General features: G+C 38.8%; 2 protein-coding genes across 4 annotated transcripts in view; one reads left to right on the top strand and one right to left on the bottom strand.

Annotated features, from left to right (window-relative positions):
* The window catches only part of LOC6560984 (histone-lysine N-methyltransferase 2D), a 39,437-nt gene extending 30,363 nt beyond the window's left edge, over positions 1 to 9,074 (bottom strand). The window contains exons 1-2 of the mRNA XM_032734803.2: positions 8,904 to 9,074; positions 4,783 to 4,878 (exon numbers count right to left, since the gene is read on the bottom strand). Coding sequence (XP_032590694.1) covers positions 4,783 to 4,827 — 45 coding nt within the window. The 5' untranslated portion in view covers positions 4,828 to 4,878; positions 8,904 to 9,074. The remainder of the gene's footprint in view (positions 1 to 4,782; positions 4,879 to 8,903) is intronic.
* On the top strand, positions 537 to 4,296 carry LOC6559852. 3 transcript variants are annotated; one of them, XM_001986124.3, is made up of 9 exons: positions 537 to 581; positions 1,016 to 1,106; positions 1,168 to 1,515; positions 1,749 to 2,054; positions 2,110 to 2,333; positions 2,393 to 2,569; positions 2,676 to 2,822; positions 2,876 to 3,139; positions 3,227 to 3,807. In XM_001986124.3, the coding sequence occupies exons 2-9, from the start codon at positions 1,056 to 1,058 to the stop codon at positions 3,327 to 3,329; spliced, it is 1,620 nt and encodes a 539-aa protein (XP_001986160.3). In that variant the 5' UTR covers positions 537 to 581; positions 1,016 to 1,055; the 3' UTR covers positions 3,330 to 3,807. The 3 variants fall into 3 exon arrangements, with proteins under 3 accessions (XP_001986160.3, XP_032590696.1, XP_043072008.1); XM_032734805.2 differs by lacking the exon at positions 537 to 581 and having other exon boundaries at positions 1,091 to 1,106; positions 1,752 to 2,054; XM_043216073.1 differs by lacking the exon at positions 537 to 581 and having other exon boundaries at positions 1,091 to 1,515; positions 3,227 to 4,296.
* Positions 9,075 to 17,551: the final 8,477 nt, after the last annotated feature.

The following is a 17,551-nucleotide window of genomic DNA, read 5'->3' as shown; positions in this document are numbered from 1 at the left end:
GCGCTGCTTCGCGTTAAGCTTCTGCTTACTGGCTGCCAGGGTCGTTCGCTAAAGCCAACTTAAGTGACTTTTACAGCAACATTTAAAATCTTATCAGAATATCTTATTTATACATTACTAAATTTATCTAGCAACTATATTTTTAAATTGTGCCTAAGAGTATGCAATGAAATTATATTAATTAATTACTCAATCCGTTGAGTTGTGGAGACGCTAGTGCGTTTTCTAACACTTTCGCTTATAGTAGGCGACGGTCACCTGAATAAATATGGCTGTTATCCTTGCAGCACGGCTTTTTGAATTGACAATCATGAAAAGAAGAAAATTCATTTCGCTGAGTATTGCTATCAAGCAGTCGCTTTTCGCATTCGTTTTTCGTATTCGCACCATTTCCCTAACAGGCGATGACACCAAGGGGCAACTGAAACCGAAGCTTGCTACGAGCGGATTCTTGGGTCTCTTCAATGCGAAGGTCTTTTTGACACGTGCCCAGTTGGACAATAGAATAAACAGTATCTTGCGCTTGCCAAATAGGCCTGCTACGGGTCTACGCCAGCAATCCGTGTAGACCAACAAACACGGTAAGTTCTATAATTCAATTTCCATCTGTCTATAAACATCTCTCGAAATTCTTTTTTTTATTGCGAGTATTATATTTTTACTGATGACGGTAAGATGACTAACAACTTTGCGTAAGTATACAAATTCCATTTTTAACTTTCACTGACCAGGCTCTGAAAAAATGTGAGAAAGTATGAAAGTATTGTCTGCATTTCCTTCAGCATTTTTTTTTTTTTTCAAATTGCTCAATTTACTAGTAAATCCATAACAATACAAATAGGACTGACAGCATCATAAATTTTCATTTTAAAATTTTTGTTTTTCAATTCCAAATAAAGGTTGCTGGCGTAATAAAAGTTTATGTCATTTTTGGATCACATTAGGCAATTATGATTACAAATGAAACCAATGACAAGTGCATGTGCGTTTTCCAACACTCTTTTATTTTGGCAAGCCTGCATTGTAGAGAAGTAGGCGACGGTCACCTGAATATAATGATGACTAGCCCAAATGGGCAGCAAGTCATTCTTTCACAAATTGTCGCAGTGAGCAGAGCTCTTGGAATTAGAAAATAAAAAAAAAGTTAAAATTAAATTCCTCTCTCAGAGTCGTTGTGTCGAGCAATCGTTGGTTTTTCGCGTTCATCTCCGTTTCCATAGCAGCGTAACTGTAATGTTTAGTCACAAGAATACACCGAAAAAAGCAGAAATGATTCCAGTTACTAAGTTGCACACCAAGGAGGTGCAGTGCCAGCTCGATACAAGCGATGAGACCAAAGAGCAGCCGAAGCCCATGCTCACCCCGAAGAGCGGACGCATTGGTATCTTTAATGCTGAGGACTTTTTGTCGCGTGCCCAGATGAATGTCAAGATCAACCACATCTTGCGCTCGCCCACCAAAGTTCCAAATGGAGTGCGCCAGCGCTCCGTGTACACCAACAACATCCCATCACCGGTAAGTTCTATAAAATAAATCGGGTGTCATGACAATGCATTTTCCATCTGTCAGTTCTGTGTGTGTTCAAGTGTCAATTCTCTGATAATGCTTTTACTGGATTCTTATTGAATACTTTCATTTATTCAATCGCGGCTGTGATCGTTTTAATAAGCACAAAATAAAGAAATAAGTTTAATACATTATTTTTGTTAAGATTGTGAAGTGCCCATAATGTTTAATAAAATTTGCAGCAGTCTTCGATGAGTTTGTCGGGTGCGGCTGCATCGTTATCAGCTCGGATGAGCAGCATGTCGCTGAATAGCGGCAGTGCCAGTGTGGGCACCAATACTGCTGTGCTGGCCAAGGAACGTTCTAGCCAGACCAATGTCAGCGGGGCATCTGCTTCCTATAGACCCGTAAGCATGAGTATGCATCACTCGCAACCACAGTTGACCACCTCTTCTGATTTGGAGCCCATGGCTCATGCTACCAAATCGTTGACTGCTCGCTATCCTAGCACATTTGGGTATGAAAATAACGGCGCTTATTGTCCAACGGTGTGTAGAATCCTGATGCTTTCATTCTGATGGCTAATAATAATCCACCCATTAGCCACAAGCACCACCGTCGCACCCGCGTGTGCATCCACAAATGCACTACACACAGCAGTTCCCGTCGCCGATGCCACCACCACCATATGCCTTGGGACGTGTCAGTGCTCGCACCATTGAGTTTGAGAACAGTCCACAGCCACCACCATTGCAAAGCTGTCCCGGCTCTGGACCCATTGCCATGTCCAATGGCACTATTCAGGTGCGCCTGCGCGAAGGAGTACGGTACATTCACAATTTGTAATTTTTATCAGTTATCAGAATTACTAAAATATTTCCTTTAGAATTGATATGACACTGGACAAGGCAGTGCGTGTTTTGAATCAGCGCAGCATGGTGGCCGTCTCGTTATCCCGTAATGGGACTAACTCTGCTCTGATTCACCCCAATGGACGCGTTCTGCAGAACGGCTCTAAGGTTGAGATTGTCGCTTATGATGGCATGAAGTCTAACAATTTTGTGTAAGTAAAAATCGATCAAATCAAAGTTTATTCTGTGAACTATATATGATATCGTGATATCTTAATACTCTTTTTTGAAGATATAGTTACAAAATTCTTATTGCAGGCGCTACGCAAAAATGTGGTACAAGGGAGTGAGTTTCACTAGCGAGTCTTGCGCTTTAATTTATCTAGTGGACTCCGCTGGAACACGCACCACCACCGACAATTTCACTGACCTAACCAAGGACTACACACTGGCAGTCTTTTATGAGTACGAAATTGAATTTTGTTTGCTACTCTATAACTTAAATGCATTTCTAATAGTGACTCACGCCACGGGGCATCTTTTGTGCAGGATGCACAGGCGGTAATTGCCAAATCATCTTACAGTTGCGGGGAGGATGGCACCGAGATGTACGAAATCAATGGCTTTCGCATTATTCAGGCAGCCGATGGCTTGGTGAAAGTGACTCGTCAGCACAACAAGGGCCTCATTCGCACCAGCCCTGGCAACGGATCAGTCACTCTAACCACGCTCGGCATACACTGCACCGGATCTTTGGGCAAGTCTTCGCATCTGTTTTTGCGGTAGGCTTCAAATGCAAGATCACCCTATGCAAAGGATATTATATAATTTACTTTTTTTTTTTTTGTTTATTCTTTTCACTTTTGCAGTCGCAACGAGAAGCGCATGCACTTCGATGGGTCCAGTTTCATAGTGCGTAATGCCGGACATTCGGCAGGCTTTAACGAGAACAATCTGCTGATTGTCTATTAACTCGTATCCGACTTAATCACATCTGCACATTCACAAAACACACACAAACAGACAACATTTAATGCAGGTCTTAAGGACTGTTGCGCTGCCAAGGTATGTGGAGGGCTTATAACTAAAAAAACCGCAGAAAAAAACATGAAACTGTAAATCAGACTCGCAAACAAGCGCGATAAACGATATGGACATCATATGTATCTTATATCATTTGACTAGTTAGGACATCTTTCGTTACTCGACGTACGCGCAACGCAACTAAAAAGGAATTCGTTTTAAGTTATCTTTTCATACTCGAACTTTTTGATATCAGTGAGAATTAACGAAATATCTTTGGGGCATGTGACCACTGCCCTCTCTAATTGCCGACTGGAGAGTGGCAGCGTTTTGGATTTTAAGGCTCATTTTGGCATTATCAAATTTTACAAACGAAATTCATATAAAAATTGTGCTAAAAACTTTATGAAATTTTATAGGAAAATTTATACATACAGCAAAAACTTAAAAATTGGCTATTTACAAATTTTGAAATACGAGCAATGTATTATTATAGGCAGCGGTAGCTGCCTAAAGGGTAACTATCAGAGTAATAATTATAGTTATCTGTTACAGTTAAGATTAGTTTGTAGTTGTTGCAATCCAAACATGTTCATCCACACAAACACAATAATGTGAAATATTGTTACATTCTGAATATGGAAATTCAAAGTGAACAATCTACTCACTGATCACGCATAACAATTTAACAAAACCCATTCAAAAACAATTGTATGAAATAACACAACTGAATCTTTATTGCACATTAATTGGCAGGCGTCCAATCGGTTTACATGCAAACACTGAACGAATATATTCCAATATATTCCATACTGTAGAGTCTTACAACAATCTCCTACCTCCCAAATCACAAGCATGTATAACGAAATTAATGTATCTAGCAAAATCGAATAAAAAAAATGTATTTTAAACCAAATGTGCAAACAAGTAGAAGAAGCAGTTGGCATTTTAAAATATGGGTTCGAACTGGACAATGCTGTTCACGGCAAATGCTTTGAAGTAAGATGAAAGCCATAATTTGTAATGGTGCCCAGATAGTTAACTCCAACCCTTACTACTTTCACGGTCACATGGATAGCCAAGATGAAGGCTCGTAAATTTTCAACTAAATTGCTTTATTGCGTACACACATACGAGTTAAAATATATGTGTAAATAAAAACACACCCTTAGGAGCAAAACCTCCCAGCGCACATCAAGAAAGTTTACCTGCCATAAACTAAGCAATAAGCCAGAAGATGTTTTCATATGTGTTGTACACTTTGGGACAATACAAAAATGTGGGTATTTTTCCCAACAGGAATTCTTAAAGGTATGATGCGGTTTTTTTTTTCTCAAAACAAGGAAACAAGTATTTTGACTATCAGCAATATGATACGAGTATTAGCTTTATCTGTTGTTACCTGTAGACATATCCAAAAGCATAAAGAGATCGGATCGGCTGTCATATAGACTATTGCTTCCAAAATGCTTGGGGTTGATGCTGAGTTGCTGGGCTGCTGCTGTTGATAAAGATTATTGGATAACGCTTAGCCAGCAATGTTCGATTCTGTCATAAGAAGAGATTTGAACCATTGAGGAGACAAGGCGATAGATATATAGATAGATATGTACATTGATCAGACGATATTCATATAAAGCGATAGCAGAGGTGAGAGGTGCAGTTTATAGCAGATAGAGAAACAGCAACAGCAAATACAACAGCTAAACATCTAAAAACCGTATATTTATTTAAGTGTGACTTATTTTTGGATGTTCTAATGGGTGTTATTATTATATTTGTGTCTCACTGTGTGTGTGTGTGTGTTTGTGGCTGAGTGCTTTCATAAATAGACAAAGTTGAGGGTAGCAACCCAAAATGCACATAAATATATTTCAATATAAATATGTATGTATTTATGTACGGTAGCCGACATCCCAGTCAAATCGTTTGCCTCATCTCGTTAAGGGCTATAGATGTGGCATATTCAATGCTTACGCTTGCGTGCCTCTCGTCGCACTTTATGAACTGGTGGAAGAAGGCGAGGGGTACCAACATTAGGTGCAGGAGAAGTACGCTTGTGCCCAACATCAAACGCTTTTCACACTTAATTGGGCATAAAATTAAATCAAAATTGATTAAAACACTTGAATGACAACGAAAAGCTTCATCAGCAACAGAAACAGCCGTTCAAATTCAAACTCAAGCAAAAGCAACAGCATTGACAACCACTTCCACCCATCCACCCATCCTTCTTTAAAGTATACGTATATAATGTTTTTGGTTTTGGATTTCCCAGATGACGCATCGCTATCGACCCCATTGCTTGCTAACTTTGGCTAAGTTTAGTCAACTGGCAGAATGAAATTGGCAAGCCTTTAGGCATCGGCGCCCAGGAGGGAGCCTATTAAGTCCTCGATGTAATGGGCTCGCCGAAGTTTTTAAAATTCAATTTCCGCTTTGAGGCACTCTGCGCCAGCAAATTACGCGGCTGAGCCAAGAAACAATTTTATGTATTACCATTTAATGTGTCGTCAATTAACTCAGGCCGCCCATGATTATTATGCCACAGATATACAGACACACAGACAAAGAGACTTAGGGCGAAGGACGTGTTCCATTTTATTGTAATTTATGGCCATAAATCTTAAGGCATGCCAATTTGCATGTCAAAGCCCCAATCTGGCGTTGGAACTCAATTCCATTTCCGACCTCCGACCATTGAAATCGTAAAGAGACTTAGAACTCGGCATGCTTATTACTGACTCTGATGAGGTTATTTACGATTTACATTCAAGATACTGAACAGTTACCTGGATTCCTCAGAAATTTATGTTTGCATCACCTAAACAAGCTGCTAAAGCGGCAACCACACTGTCTACAAGAAAAGTTGTTCCTTTGCCAATAAGGCGTGCGATCTTTTGGATTTGTTGGTTGTGTCAGAGGAGGAGTTGTCGGCACTTTGTGTTGCACCCGTCAATCAAATAAATCAAAGAGGCAGCAAGTTGCCAGGGACTCTTAGGTAGGACCAGGTAGGATCAAAGCAAACTGTCAACGCCGTCTAAGGCAAATAAGTATTTACCCTTCGAAAACGGGACAATTCAAGTTGGTGTGCTGTCTGTGTGCCAGTGCATTATTGGAGCTAAATTCTTGATGTTATTTGATCCTTGATAAAGTGTGAACCTGAAGACACTGCTTCCTTTGCATCCCCCTCACCTGATTGAAATGGATTGCATGTGTGCGACAAAGATGTGAGATATATGAGCGAGATATATGTAACTTTAGATATGAGTGCCACAACATTTATTGCTGCTGTCAATAGTGATTGGCGCCGTAAAATATGCACAATAAATTTGCTTGTCAAGTAAATGGTGCCGTTAATAGATTTATGAGATAAGCGATTGGCATTTTACATGCAGCTATTGAGATATGGATTGTCGTTTCGCATAACTTAATTAAAATGCTCGGTATTCAATTAAATCAATCAATCAGATTTGAAGGCTGCCTTCCAGAGTAATACATATCGAGGAATTTCAAATTTGCTTAAGTAAATGCAATCGGGATGAGCCGCATCCTTCTGTCATCTACAACAAGTGAATCGAAATTGTACATTCAAATTCCAATTGCCGACTATAACTGTCATCGTTAACTAAGCCAATTGCAGATGGAGCGTGACAAAACAGCACAATACATTTTTTTTCTTCCAAAAATATTCATTCCTTCACATTTTTAGTCGGAATTTCAATCATATTGTATACAAAATACATACATTTGGCGAATGAATGAATGTTTAAATTGCTGCCTTGGCTACCTAAGCAAATCGCATTATTTTGGAATTGGCATTTAATCTGCTTTCTTTTTGGTATTATTATTCAATAGAAATACTTTCTAGCTTTATGAGATAATATCTTTTCTATACTCTATATTTTTCATATCCTCTTAAATATTCTTACTACTACAGAATTAAATTCCTTTTTACAAGAGTTACAGAGGGTTGATTATTAATTGTTTGCGTTCTTGGTTAAAGTGTTTACCACTTTGCACATAATTTATTGTTTTGTGTATTCTAACCATTTTAAGCATTTAAAGTGACATAAAGTTATTTGAACTTGTTTTCCCAAAACAACTTGCAATGATGATGACAAAACACTTGATCAACATTGTTTTTGGGATTAATTGGTTTTCATAAGAGTCGAGAGGCAAGTTAAATGGGTATGAAAATATAATAAGTAACTTCCCGGGAAAATTAACAGAAACAGCATTTCAAAGAGGAATTGATGAAATGAGTGCGCAATTAATAACAGCTGACACTGAAGCTGTTGAATTTCCCAAAGTAAGCTTTTAATTTGACACAAATCCCCTAAAGGACAAGAATCTGAAACTGTAGTTATATTTATTTCAACTTTAACCATCTTTATCTTTTTAATGCCAAAATGAAGTTATCTGGAATGTTGCACACTTTCCGGCGCCTTTCCGAAAGAACATGACTGGAGACATAGAAAATTACCAGGATATCAATGTATATTTTTCATTTCCTCATCGGTTTCTGTATCAGATTGGTGGGAATACAAATGTAAAGAATGGATGATTTTCCCAGTTGCCATTCGTGTTAGCAACTTTGCATCTGCTCATGACACATTCCCAATGAGAATTTCATTATTTCCCACGCATACGGCCCACTTTCGCTTGACTACACTTCACTTCACTTCAATTCACATAACCCCATTGTGTGTCGCACGCAAAACATTGCGGCAAGTGGGACGACAGGTAAAACGGCGCCATAATTAAGTCGCAAAATCCAAACTGATGGTGCAAAGTGTTCCATGTCCTTGCCACGACGCTACCCCTTTGAAGTGGTCTATGCTATGACAATGCATGAGCTTTTGTGTCCTGGCAAGCAATCCTCATTATTTTTCATTAAAATTCATTAACATGTTGTGTCTGGCGTTTAATATTCACCTGTTTATCTGCTCACCTTTTCGCCAGAGGTGTCTGGTGGCCTCTTCAGCACCCACTCATCGTAATTATTTGGCTCGCCGATTCAATTAAGTCTAATGGTAAAATGTTGTTAAGCAATTAAATTGCTTTTGTTTTTACTGCGTCAGAAAGCAATTTTCCAATCCCTCCGTAAAGTCTGTTCAAATCAAATTACAGCAGACATTTAAATCTGTGCAGATAACTAGCACCATGAAATATAGTATACTCGTAGACTGCTTTACATAAATACATTTTCAACATTGATGATATGATAATTTGTATTTTCCTAAATAAACATGCATTTTACTCTATCCTTCAGCGTAAAATTGTATTAGATATAGCGATATATCATAAAAAGCGATTGGTGCTTTTAGTGTTAAGTCAAACAGTCATAATCTGTTTAGCCACAATTGCGTACACCTCAAATTGTGAGCTTGTGAGCAATTTTCCCGCTTTGGAGAATATTGAGTGGTTGGATAATATGTGAAGTCAATTTTGAAGCTATAAGCGGGACTATATATACATGCCACAAGGCCTATAAAGTGAGGTTAATGAAATAGTACTCACATGATAAGTGAGTCCATTGATTTGGTTTCCATCAGCAGCTGATTCTCTATTAAAGCCACCACCTCCACGTCCTCCTACTCCTCGATCCGCAGTTGGCTTTGTGATTGGATGCGGGCAAGGTTGCTGGTGCTGCTGTTGCTTTTGCTGCTGCTTCTGCTGTTGTTGTTGCTGAGGGTGTGGTCCAGCAAGTGGGCTATTAGGCGGCAGCTGATGGGCGCTGGTCGTATATCTGCCGATGGAGTTGGAGTTGGTGGGCAATGGTGAGGCTGGCGGAGTGGGTTGCGGCTGTGGAATTGAGGGGCCCGTTCTGTTGCGTAAACGGGCCAATGCACTCCGTAAACCCTCCGTATTGTCTTTGTCGGACCCCTTTCAAAATGAAATGCATCCGCAGAGCACTTTGAGCCGCTCACCTTGCAACCCTGCGGCGCTCAACTGCAATCGCGGACAGTGTAAAGTCTCTCTCACACTCTCTTTCCCTCTCTCTCTCTTTCTCTCTCCCTCTTTCCTTGAAAGTTCTTTAACTTTTATCGAATTTCTATCAATAAGTTTAGTTTGCGATGATACGAAACTAAAAGTTTTTCACTTTTTTTACGAATATTAATTAGTTACTTCCGATACACGCACATGTGGCCACCCGAAATTGATATGATGCCACAAAGTTTTGCCTCAATCAGCGCACACAAACACACACACACACAAAAACCATCGCAGCTGTGTGTGCAGTGTGTGAAAATATGTTGGTATTCAACTACTGGACAACTTGCTGACACGCCTTCCGTTTGTGTGGGCAGGTTCGACGAGGGCCGCCCTTAAGTCTTATAAAATTCTACAAAATTCGTATTCACTAAAACGCCAGTGGATATCCATTTCAATTATCAGTCGCATCGAGCTGTTAAAAAAAAGAGTAGCATTTGATTAGTATAAAATTATATTATTAAGCTTCATATTAAATAAAAATATATAAATACTAAGCTAAAATGCTAAAAAGTTGAGTGCAATGCAATTCTTTGCCGTAAAAGCCCCAAGAGATAGTTTCGTGGCAATTTACTCACCGCAATTTGATTTTAAAAATTGCTTAGATGATAAAATACGAAGCAATTTGAAAACTGGCAATTAAATTTACGGTTACCCTAGAAATATAGTTGTGAAAAGTGTTTTTTTTTTTTTTTTTTTTGACAATTTGGCAGAGAGATGTAGAGGGAAGAAGTGCAACGAAACATAAGATGCAACCAGTAATTAAAAGTACGCCCAGCCTACATCCTTTGGCTTGTGCTTGCCACACGCTTCTCACCCCCAGGCACCAGCCGTTGCTATTTTTGTTGCAACTCAAGGATTTGTGCAATGTGACAAACTGCCTTTTGTATTGCCATGCAAAATGGGGCACACCGAAAGACAAATACTTTAATAAGAAATACCAAAAACAAAACAAAGCAAAAAATTAATATACATGCGCAGTCCAAAAACTAACTAAACAATATGGTATGCCATAGAAGTCAGCTGGGAATTAACCTCGTCAGTATCCTCTTCTCTGGAACTAAGGGTATGAAATGTGGAAAGTGACAGCTGTTGCCTTCTTAACAGCCGCAGGCAAACATAAACAAGCTTGACAAATGTCTCATATGCATACAAGGCACACCTGCCACGTCCTCACACCACACCTCCATACAGACATACGCCCACACATTGCTCTTGGTTTTTTACGACACTTTTTGTATGCCAGTGGCAAAGTCAGCAATAAAAACAGTTGCACGTTTTGTCTCTGTGCCAAAAGGATGCTCTTATTACCGGTTCTTTCAACTGAACACCTGAACATACTTATGAAAAAGTCTGTGATTTCAGCAGCAAAAACAAACATCGGGAATTCAGAGAAATACATTTTAAATCAACTAATTTAGGCTTTTGATCATGATTTATTGTTGGCCGATAGAATCGTTGACTTTATTGGTCTGGTTGTTTGACTAGGGAAGGCAGTTGAAGGGCAGGTTACCGCAAATTTGTTTAACCAACAACAATGAATGTGACCGAAAATAGGCAAATGCCTATTTTGCCGAATACAAAATGAGGGGAGGAACGCAGTTAAATGAAACGTGGTTATTTTCTAAAATCTTTTTTGCAATTCATCATTGCTTGTTTGTGTGTTTGTGGTTGTGTGCTGGGGTGTGTTTTTGCGTTTCAAAAGCAATTTACTCCCATTGTTGTTGACGCTGGCTGCGCAATTATTTTCTCATATTACGTATACGCAGCGCGTGCTTTATTCACTGTTTGCAGATTTACAAATATCCCGCGCACATTAAACGACAATTTCTATTACAGTTGCTCTTCTTCATTGTTTGTTGTATCCCACCTCTTGGTGGGTGACTTTTCGTTATTAAGTCCAAGAAGCCAAATTGTTGGCCACAATTTCCGTGAGTCTCAAGTGGTCGGCAAGGTCAACAATATTACATTATTCTTGGGAAAACACCAAAAATTGACTCACGCGTTTTGCTGCTGCAACGAAATGAGCGTAATATTAATGTTCGGCAGAGACTGAGGCCACCCGGACACCCTAGTGATATGGTGGCAAATTCGTTACGCCTCAGCAGCAGCTGTGTAATTTTATATTTCTATTAGAAAGCAAGCAATTTATGGCATTACAATTACATGAATTATTCCTAACTTTTCATAAATTTCAAAAAAAGTTTCCTTTTCCATCGAATTTAGTACAAGCGTCAAATCAAGGTAAACGACAACATTTTTATCCGATATGATGTGGTCGGTAAGGTTTGAAATACAACCATCGGAATACAGTTTAAGTTTCATTTAAAAGGAATTCCATATTAATCTTTTACACTTTTTGGTATGAATGTATCCAATTAGGGTATTTTACTTGTGCTTCCATAAATGTATAAAATTAATATTGATTTATCACTGCACGCATTTAATAATGTATAACATATAATCACTCATACGCAACGTTGGCGTCGACACCAGCAGAAACTCCGGGCGAGAGCCACGCAAATACCCGATAACAACAATAATAATTTCGCCATCATTGGATAATTTTGTATTCATTTCACAGATTCGCCTTGACATGGATTATTATTATCACGATTATGTATAGCTTGCTACAATGCAGGTGTGATTGATGTTTGCCTTATCACAGCAATCATTAGTTGGAAAACAAATTTGTGCGGAAAAGCAGAACCCTCCATTAACACAGAGTTTTACATTTTCTGAGTGCAAAATTCTTTGCTATTAACCATTATATGGCCGCCAGAAGGCATTCTTCTGTCTCGTTACATTAAAGCTCATAAATCAAAACTAGAGTTACGACAGCATAAAAGGTATACTAAACAAGAGAAAAGTTATTGCCATAAATTAAATTGGCCCATTGGTCAAAAATCCACAAAGCGAATAAAAATACAAATTTCCGGGCAAACTTAATTACAGTCAATTACTACATACCCCAGCAGACTAGGATAATCCTGTTGCCCGCAAAATTTAATTAATATTTTAATCAACTGATTAACCTTTCGGTTTTTTTATTAATTAGTTATTGTAATTTGTGATAGCCACAGAGACAATACCATACATATATTTTTTAATATCAATTAAAATTGCAATTCCCTGATGAACTATTGATTGAACTCAAATGCAAATATGTAGATTGGCTTAACCCTATAGATATAGGGGTTATTTCATGTAGGTCTTCTGTCGAACAGTTTAGGCTGCTAAATAATTGATTTCTTTAGTGACATACTTTTACTGTAATCGAATGAAATGAAGTTGGTCTGAGCTGCATATGCTACAGTTAAGTCTCAGGCCCATTAAATTGATAGGCGTGGCAGACCCACACAGCCCCCTCCCCAGTCGCCTCACGTAGTAGTGAGTAAGCAAACAGCTCTGGCGCATTTCATGCAAAATTGAGTTCGCACAATAATTCAATTTGGCAAGCACATAAATTTTAGATATGGCGTTAAAAGGATTTCAATACAATTTCAGATACACATGTTCCCTCACACACACACACAAACACACACACACACACATCTGTACTCTAAGTGCTTACGCAATTTGTGGTCTATGGGAAATGAGGTGCACAGAGTTCGGCATTCCTTACAGTTCAATTGATTTCGCCTTTACAAGCGGTAAATCTATGCCCCGAAATTAAACTTTAATAGGAACAAATACACAGGCACATACTGCTTTACCTCATGGCCTCAATAGCTGGCATCTAATAGGCACCTAATTAAGAGAATATTACGCAGTTGGCTCTATACATTAATATACTGGCCTTAAGCCAAGCGCTAACAAACTGCTGCCATCACTTATTTTGGACTAAAGGATATACACCTTAGATTGTAGTGTATGGCATATACTACTTCGCACAGTTTCAAGGCTATTAGCAATACTGTCTTAGAACAGAGACATAATGCCAGAGCTGGTCTTAGTCAGCACTTGGGATTCATGATTCTGTTGTTGCCTTTCCGGCTCAATGAATAGGTCATATCAATATCTGAATTCGCCAAGTCATCCAGACTGCAAATGACAACTGAAATGCGATACAAATGAAGTTTCTTGCCGCTGTGTAAGTGGGATGGCGGCAGGAAAGTGGACTGAATTCCACTTGGGAGGAGCCCACGCACAATCCAATTGCGACACGTTGCTCAAGTATCTTTTATTGTGAATGACTTGCTTTAGCTTTTTAGTTTTCTTCCATCCACAGTCCCAGTTTACATTGGCAAAAACAGTTGCCAGACAATCCCAATAAGCTATTGTGGCAAATGGGAGGGGCACATACCGGCGACGCACAAATTGAATGAGGCTGTCAATCAAAAGTGGTTGTTGGCTTTCATGGCATAGATAAAAACATTTCTACCTTGCGGCTTATGCTTCGCTTTTATGCTACACAATGACTTGATGAGTGCGCCGAGGATCGATGGAATAGAGGAAAACCACACCGTATCCAGGTCAGATTGTGACTTAAACTGCGCCATTAGGCAACATTGATACGCAGTTTACGGTAGCGATTTGAGACCGACTGTTGATGTTTCTTTAAACTTACAAGGACATTTCGGCAATGCACAACGTTGTCTGCAGTATTTAATGGTCGCCCCATTACCCATTATCATAAACGCCAGTGCAGTGTCCCAAATAAAAGATAAAAATTTAATTTGCAGTTCCAGAACGTTGCTCTCTCGACAGCAAAAGTCGTGGACAGAACAAGTTATTTATGCGCTTGGCAAAGAATACTAAATATTCCCGCTCTGACGGTCAGCAATGAATTGTCCCAGTCAAAGTCGTTGCCCTGGTGAGTAGTCTGCTGCCAGCAATATAGAATGCATTTTTCTAGCTTCACAATTACCCTTCTCCTTTCTGAATGGTTGTGTCGCCTGCTGATTCTGACTCTTGACTCTATGGTCCTCTGTTCTGCAATAAAATACTTTTGAATGAATTTGTTTAATTTTTGATTACTATTCAGTAAACATTTTTATAAACTGTCTCAGCATTTATATATAATTGTAGTTACACATATTTAAATTATTTTTGTATATATATTCCTTTTATGTCAAGTTGTGCAATTAATTTTTGAAATATTCCTCAAGTGTTTTCAGCACTCTTACGCTGATGAAGTATCGAAGGATAAATATGGATAGAACGCATGAAACTTCCCTGCTAATTGCATTTTAATGAAAATCTTGTGGATAAAACATTAAAAGGCGTTGCTTTCTTACATTTACTCTAGTGTTCTGTTTTTTCGTTCTTTACTTTGCTTTCATACCTGTCGAGGACTCAGTAGTGGACATTTAATTAATTAAACACCCCAGCTCAGTAAAAGCACTGGACAATGATATAAGGACAAAGGAAAATAAGAAAAAAAAGATCCGGAAAATAAAATGCATCGAAACTTTGCTTCTGTATTTTTATTTTTTTGAGCTTGTCTGAGAAAACGACATTTAATTTAAACGGTATCAAGCTCGAAACTTTTATTTTGATTACTCTTGTCCTTAAGGGGCAATATTAAAAATGCAATAAACTACTTTAAGGTTTCCACTTAAAGCAGTCAACAGATGAGAGGGGCAGCAGTTTATTGTGAAATTCAAAATCGCTGCTTGCAGTGCAGGTTTGTTTGCGTGCAATCAAGCTTATTCTGTTGCCTAGATAACAATCCAAAATTGTAGCAATTACCAGGGCAACTGATGCATAGCTAACGCACCTGATTGATGCTGCCCTCGGTGACGGGTTGTGGTTGGGGGTCGACTGGGGAATATCATCTGGAGTGGCGTCAAGGAGCTGCTTGTAAATCACTGCCAAATCAGCAAATGCTTCACATCACTTCATTAAAAAGCATAGACAACCTCATTTGCCCCACCTGTCCCTCTCAGCCTGTCATTCGCGAGACTGTGCCACACAGTGCGTATGATTGCTGGTAGTATGTGGAACACAACAATGGCTGCCACTTGAAATTGACAGCTGTGTTCATATCGGAGTTAGATACCCTTACATTTGCATAGCTGGCTCACGGCTACAAAGAAAAATGTGAATTCCTAATTTGTATTCTATTTAAATTTTAATCCATGCGGCATGTACATGACTGTTGGAGTATTTTGACAGCTTCCTATTACTTCTCTTTCTGTATACATATGATATGGGACTGCTACTTTAATATTTAAATTGTATAAAGTTTGGCTTCAAGCTAATGAAGGACCCAAACAAACAAACAAACACGTGAGCAAACAAACGACACAGCAATTAATCGTAGAGAGTTCTTTTTATTTGACTTGTCTGCACGCTGAAACAGAAAACAAAAAGAAATAAACCTCAAAATTTCTTTAAAATTGGTAGTTCAAATAAATACCCGTCAGTGAGCATTAAGACCCCAAATTGGCAAAAATTTGTGTGTTTGCTTTAGTCTAGATTTAAATGGTAAATTTGTTATTATTTTTTGTTCAATGGCCCTTTGCGAAATCTCTTTCAACTGTTCGTGTTTCCCTGTTTTGTCTTTCAACTTATATTTCGTTAGTCGCTTTTGTGTCATTGTCCGGCACATTTCATAATGGTCACAAAGTTTGTAAGTAGGACTTAGGGTTTTATACATGTATGTATTTGTATTTGCGTGTTTATGCTGTGGACTTTGACGACATAAAAACAAATTCTATGCGGCGGCATTTATAATGACGCACATGTGTGTAAGTATGTCATACAAATGTATATGACATATGGCTATAAGCACATCTAATACCATCAAATTGTTATGATAATGCGCTTGGCCAACGACCTGCTTCCAACCAGTTTCAATTGACCAAACGTGTGCACTGGGCCCCCCATAGTAATGGAATGCTATCAATGATATCATCCGTCATAGAATGCGCAGTAAGTAAGTGAATGGCCTATAACAACAAATGTGTAAAGCCATTTATTACGCGCACAAATGAAAATACGGCTAAATACCCTTTTCAGCAGACACATATGTCTATATGTGGAAAAGCATATCTTATTGAGTTTCTAAATAAAGAAATTTAATTCTAATTTCGTAATCAAATTCCCCAGAAACCAATAAATAATGTTCGAAAGACAGTTCCTCGTATTATTTATTGAAAATACAATACATAGAGAAGTGGGCGACGTATGCATCAAATTCACATGCATATCTCATACAATCGGGGGAAAAAAGAGCAAAACACCGACGGAATAGCTTGTGGTACGCACAATGAAAAGCGTAAAACGTAAAAAGAAACAATAAACAAATCAAATCGGGGGTGGAGCAGAGTAAGCAGGGCGTTTAGCAAAGACAACAACCGAAACTCACATGGTGTATTTAGCGCATAAGTCTATGCTACATTCGAATTTGATTTGTTATCTTCTTTCTTTATTATTTTGTATTTTTTGATTATTATTATTTATTTTTATTTTGTGAGCTGCTCTGGCAACTGCTTCACGACACAATTTCGGCTTAAACTAATTTCTATGTCGCTTAATACAATTATATAATAATTTTTTTTTGGCTAGGTAGCAACATTTTATGGCCCATGCTTTGCTTATAAACACAAACTAGCACAGGAAGCACACACACACACACACACTCTGAGTAACACACACGCGCTCGTATCTGCCTTACTTTTTTGTGTGTGATTTGCGTTTCAGTAGCACATTTTTTATACGTTGCTGAGCTGCCCAGGACGAGACGACCTAATGCTACGACCGTTCAACTACGACTAAACTCAACTGAACTGAACTGAATATCAAATGAAACTGCCGAGCCAAAAAGCGTCTGAGTGAGAGTATATGTATATGTTTATATAAAACCATGGACATATGTAGGTGTGCTGTTTGTGTGTGTGTGTGTGTGTGTGTGTGTGTGTGTGTGTGTGTGCAGGCAAAGAGCGTTGACGAAGCATGCGACACACAGCAGGACAGTGCAAAAATAGCGCGAATTTGAGTGGAAGGCCCAGCAGGATGGAGAAGCACAATCAAAGCAGCTGACACAAATTTTTGGGCTTTGTTTTGGTTGTTTCCAGGCGTCGCAGGGGATATCGCTGTCAGCGTTGCTCCAAATACGACTGCTACTGCTTGCCGGTGTTTTTCTTTCTCTCAGTCTCGTTCTCTCTCTCTCTATCTCTCTATCCGTCCTCCCTCTATCACATTCTCTGAGCCTTAAAGAGAGAGAG

Source organism: Drosophila grimshawi, unplaced genomic scaffold, assembly GCF_018153295.1.
Source record: "Drosophila grimshawi isolate 15287-2541.00 unplaced genomic scaffold, ASM1815329v1 contig_1367, whole genome shotgun sequence".
In the NCBI taxonomy this organism is placed as follows: domain Eukaryota; kingdom Metazoa; phylum Arthropoda; class Insecta; order Diptera; family Drosophilidae; genus Drosophila; species Drosophila grimshawi.
Note: the sequence above shows the minus strand (reverse complement) of the source record. Positions and strands in the feature narration are given on the sequence as shown.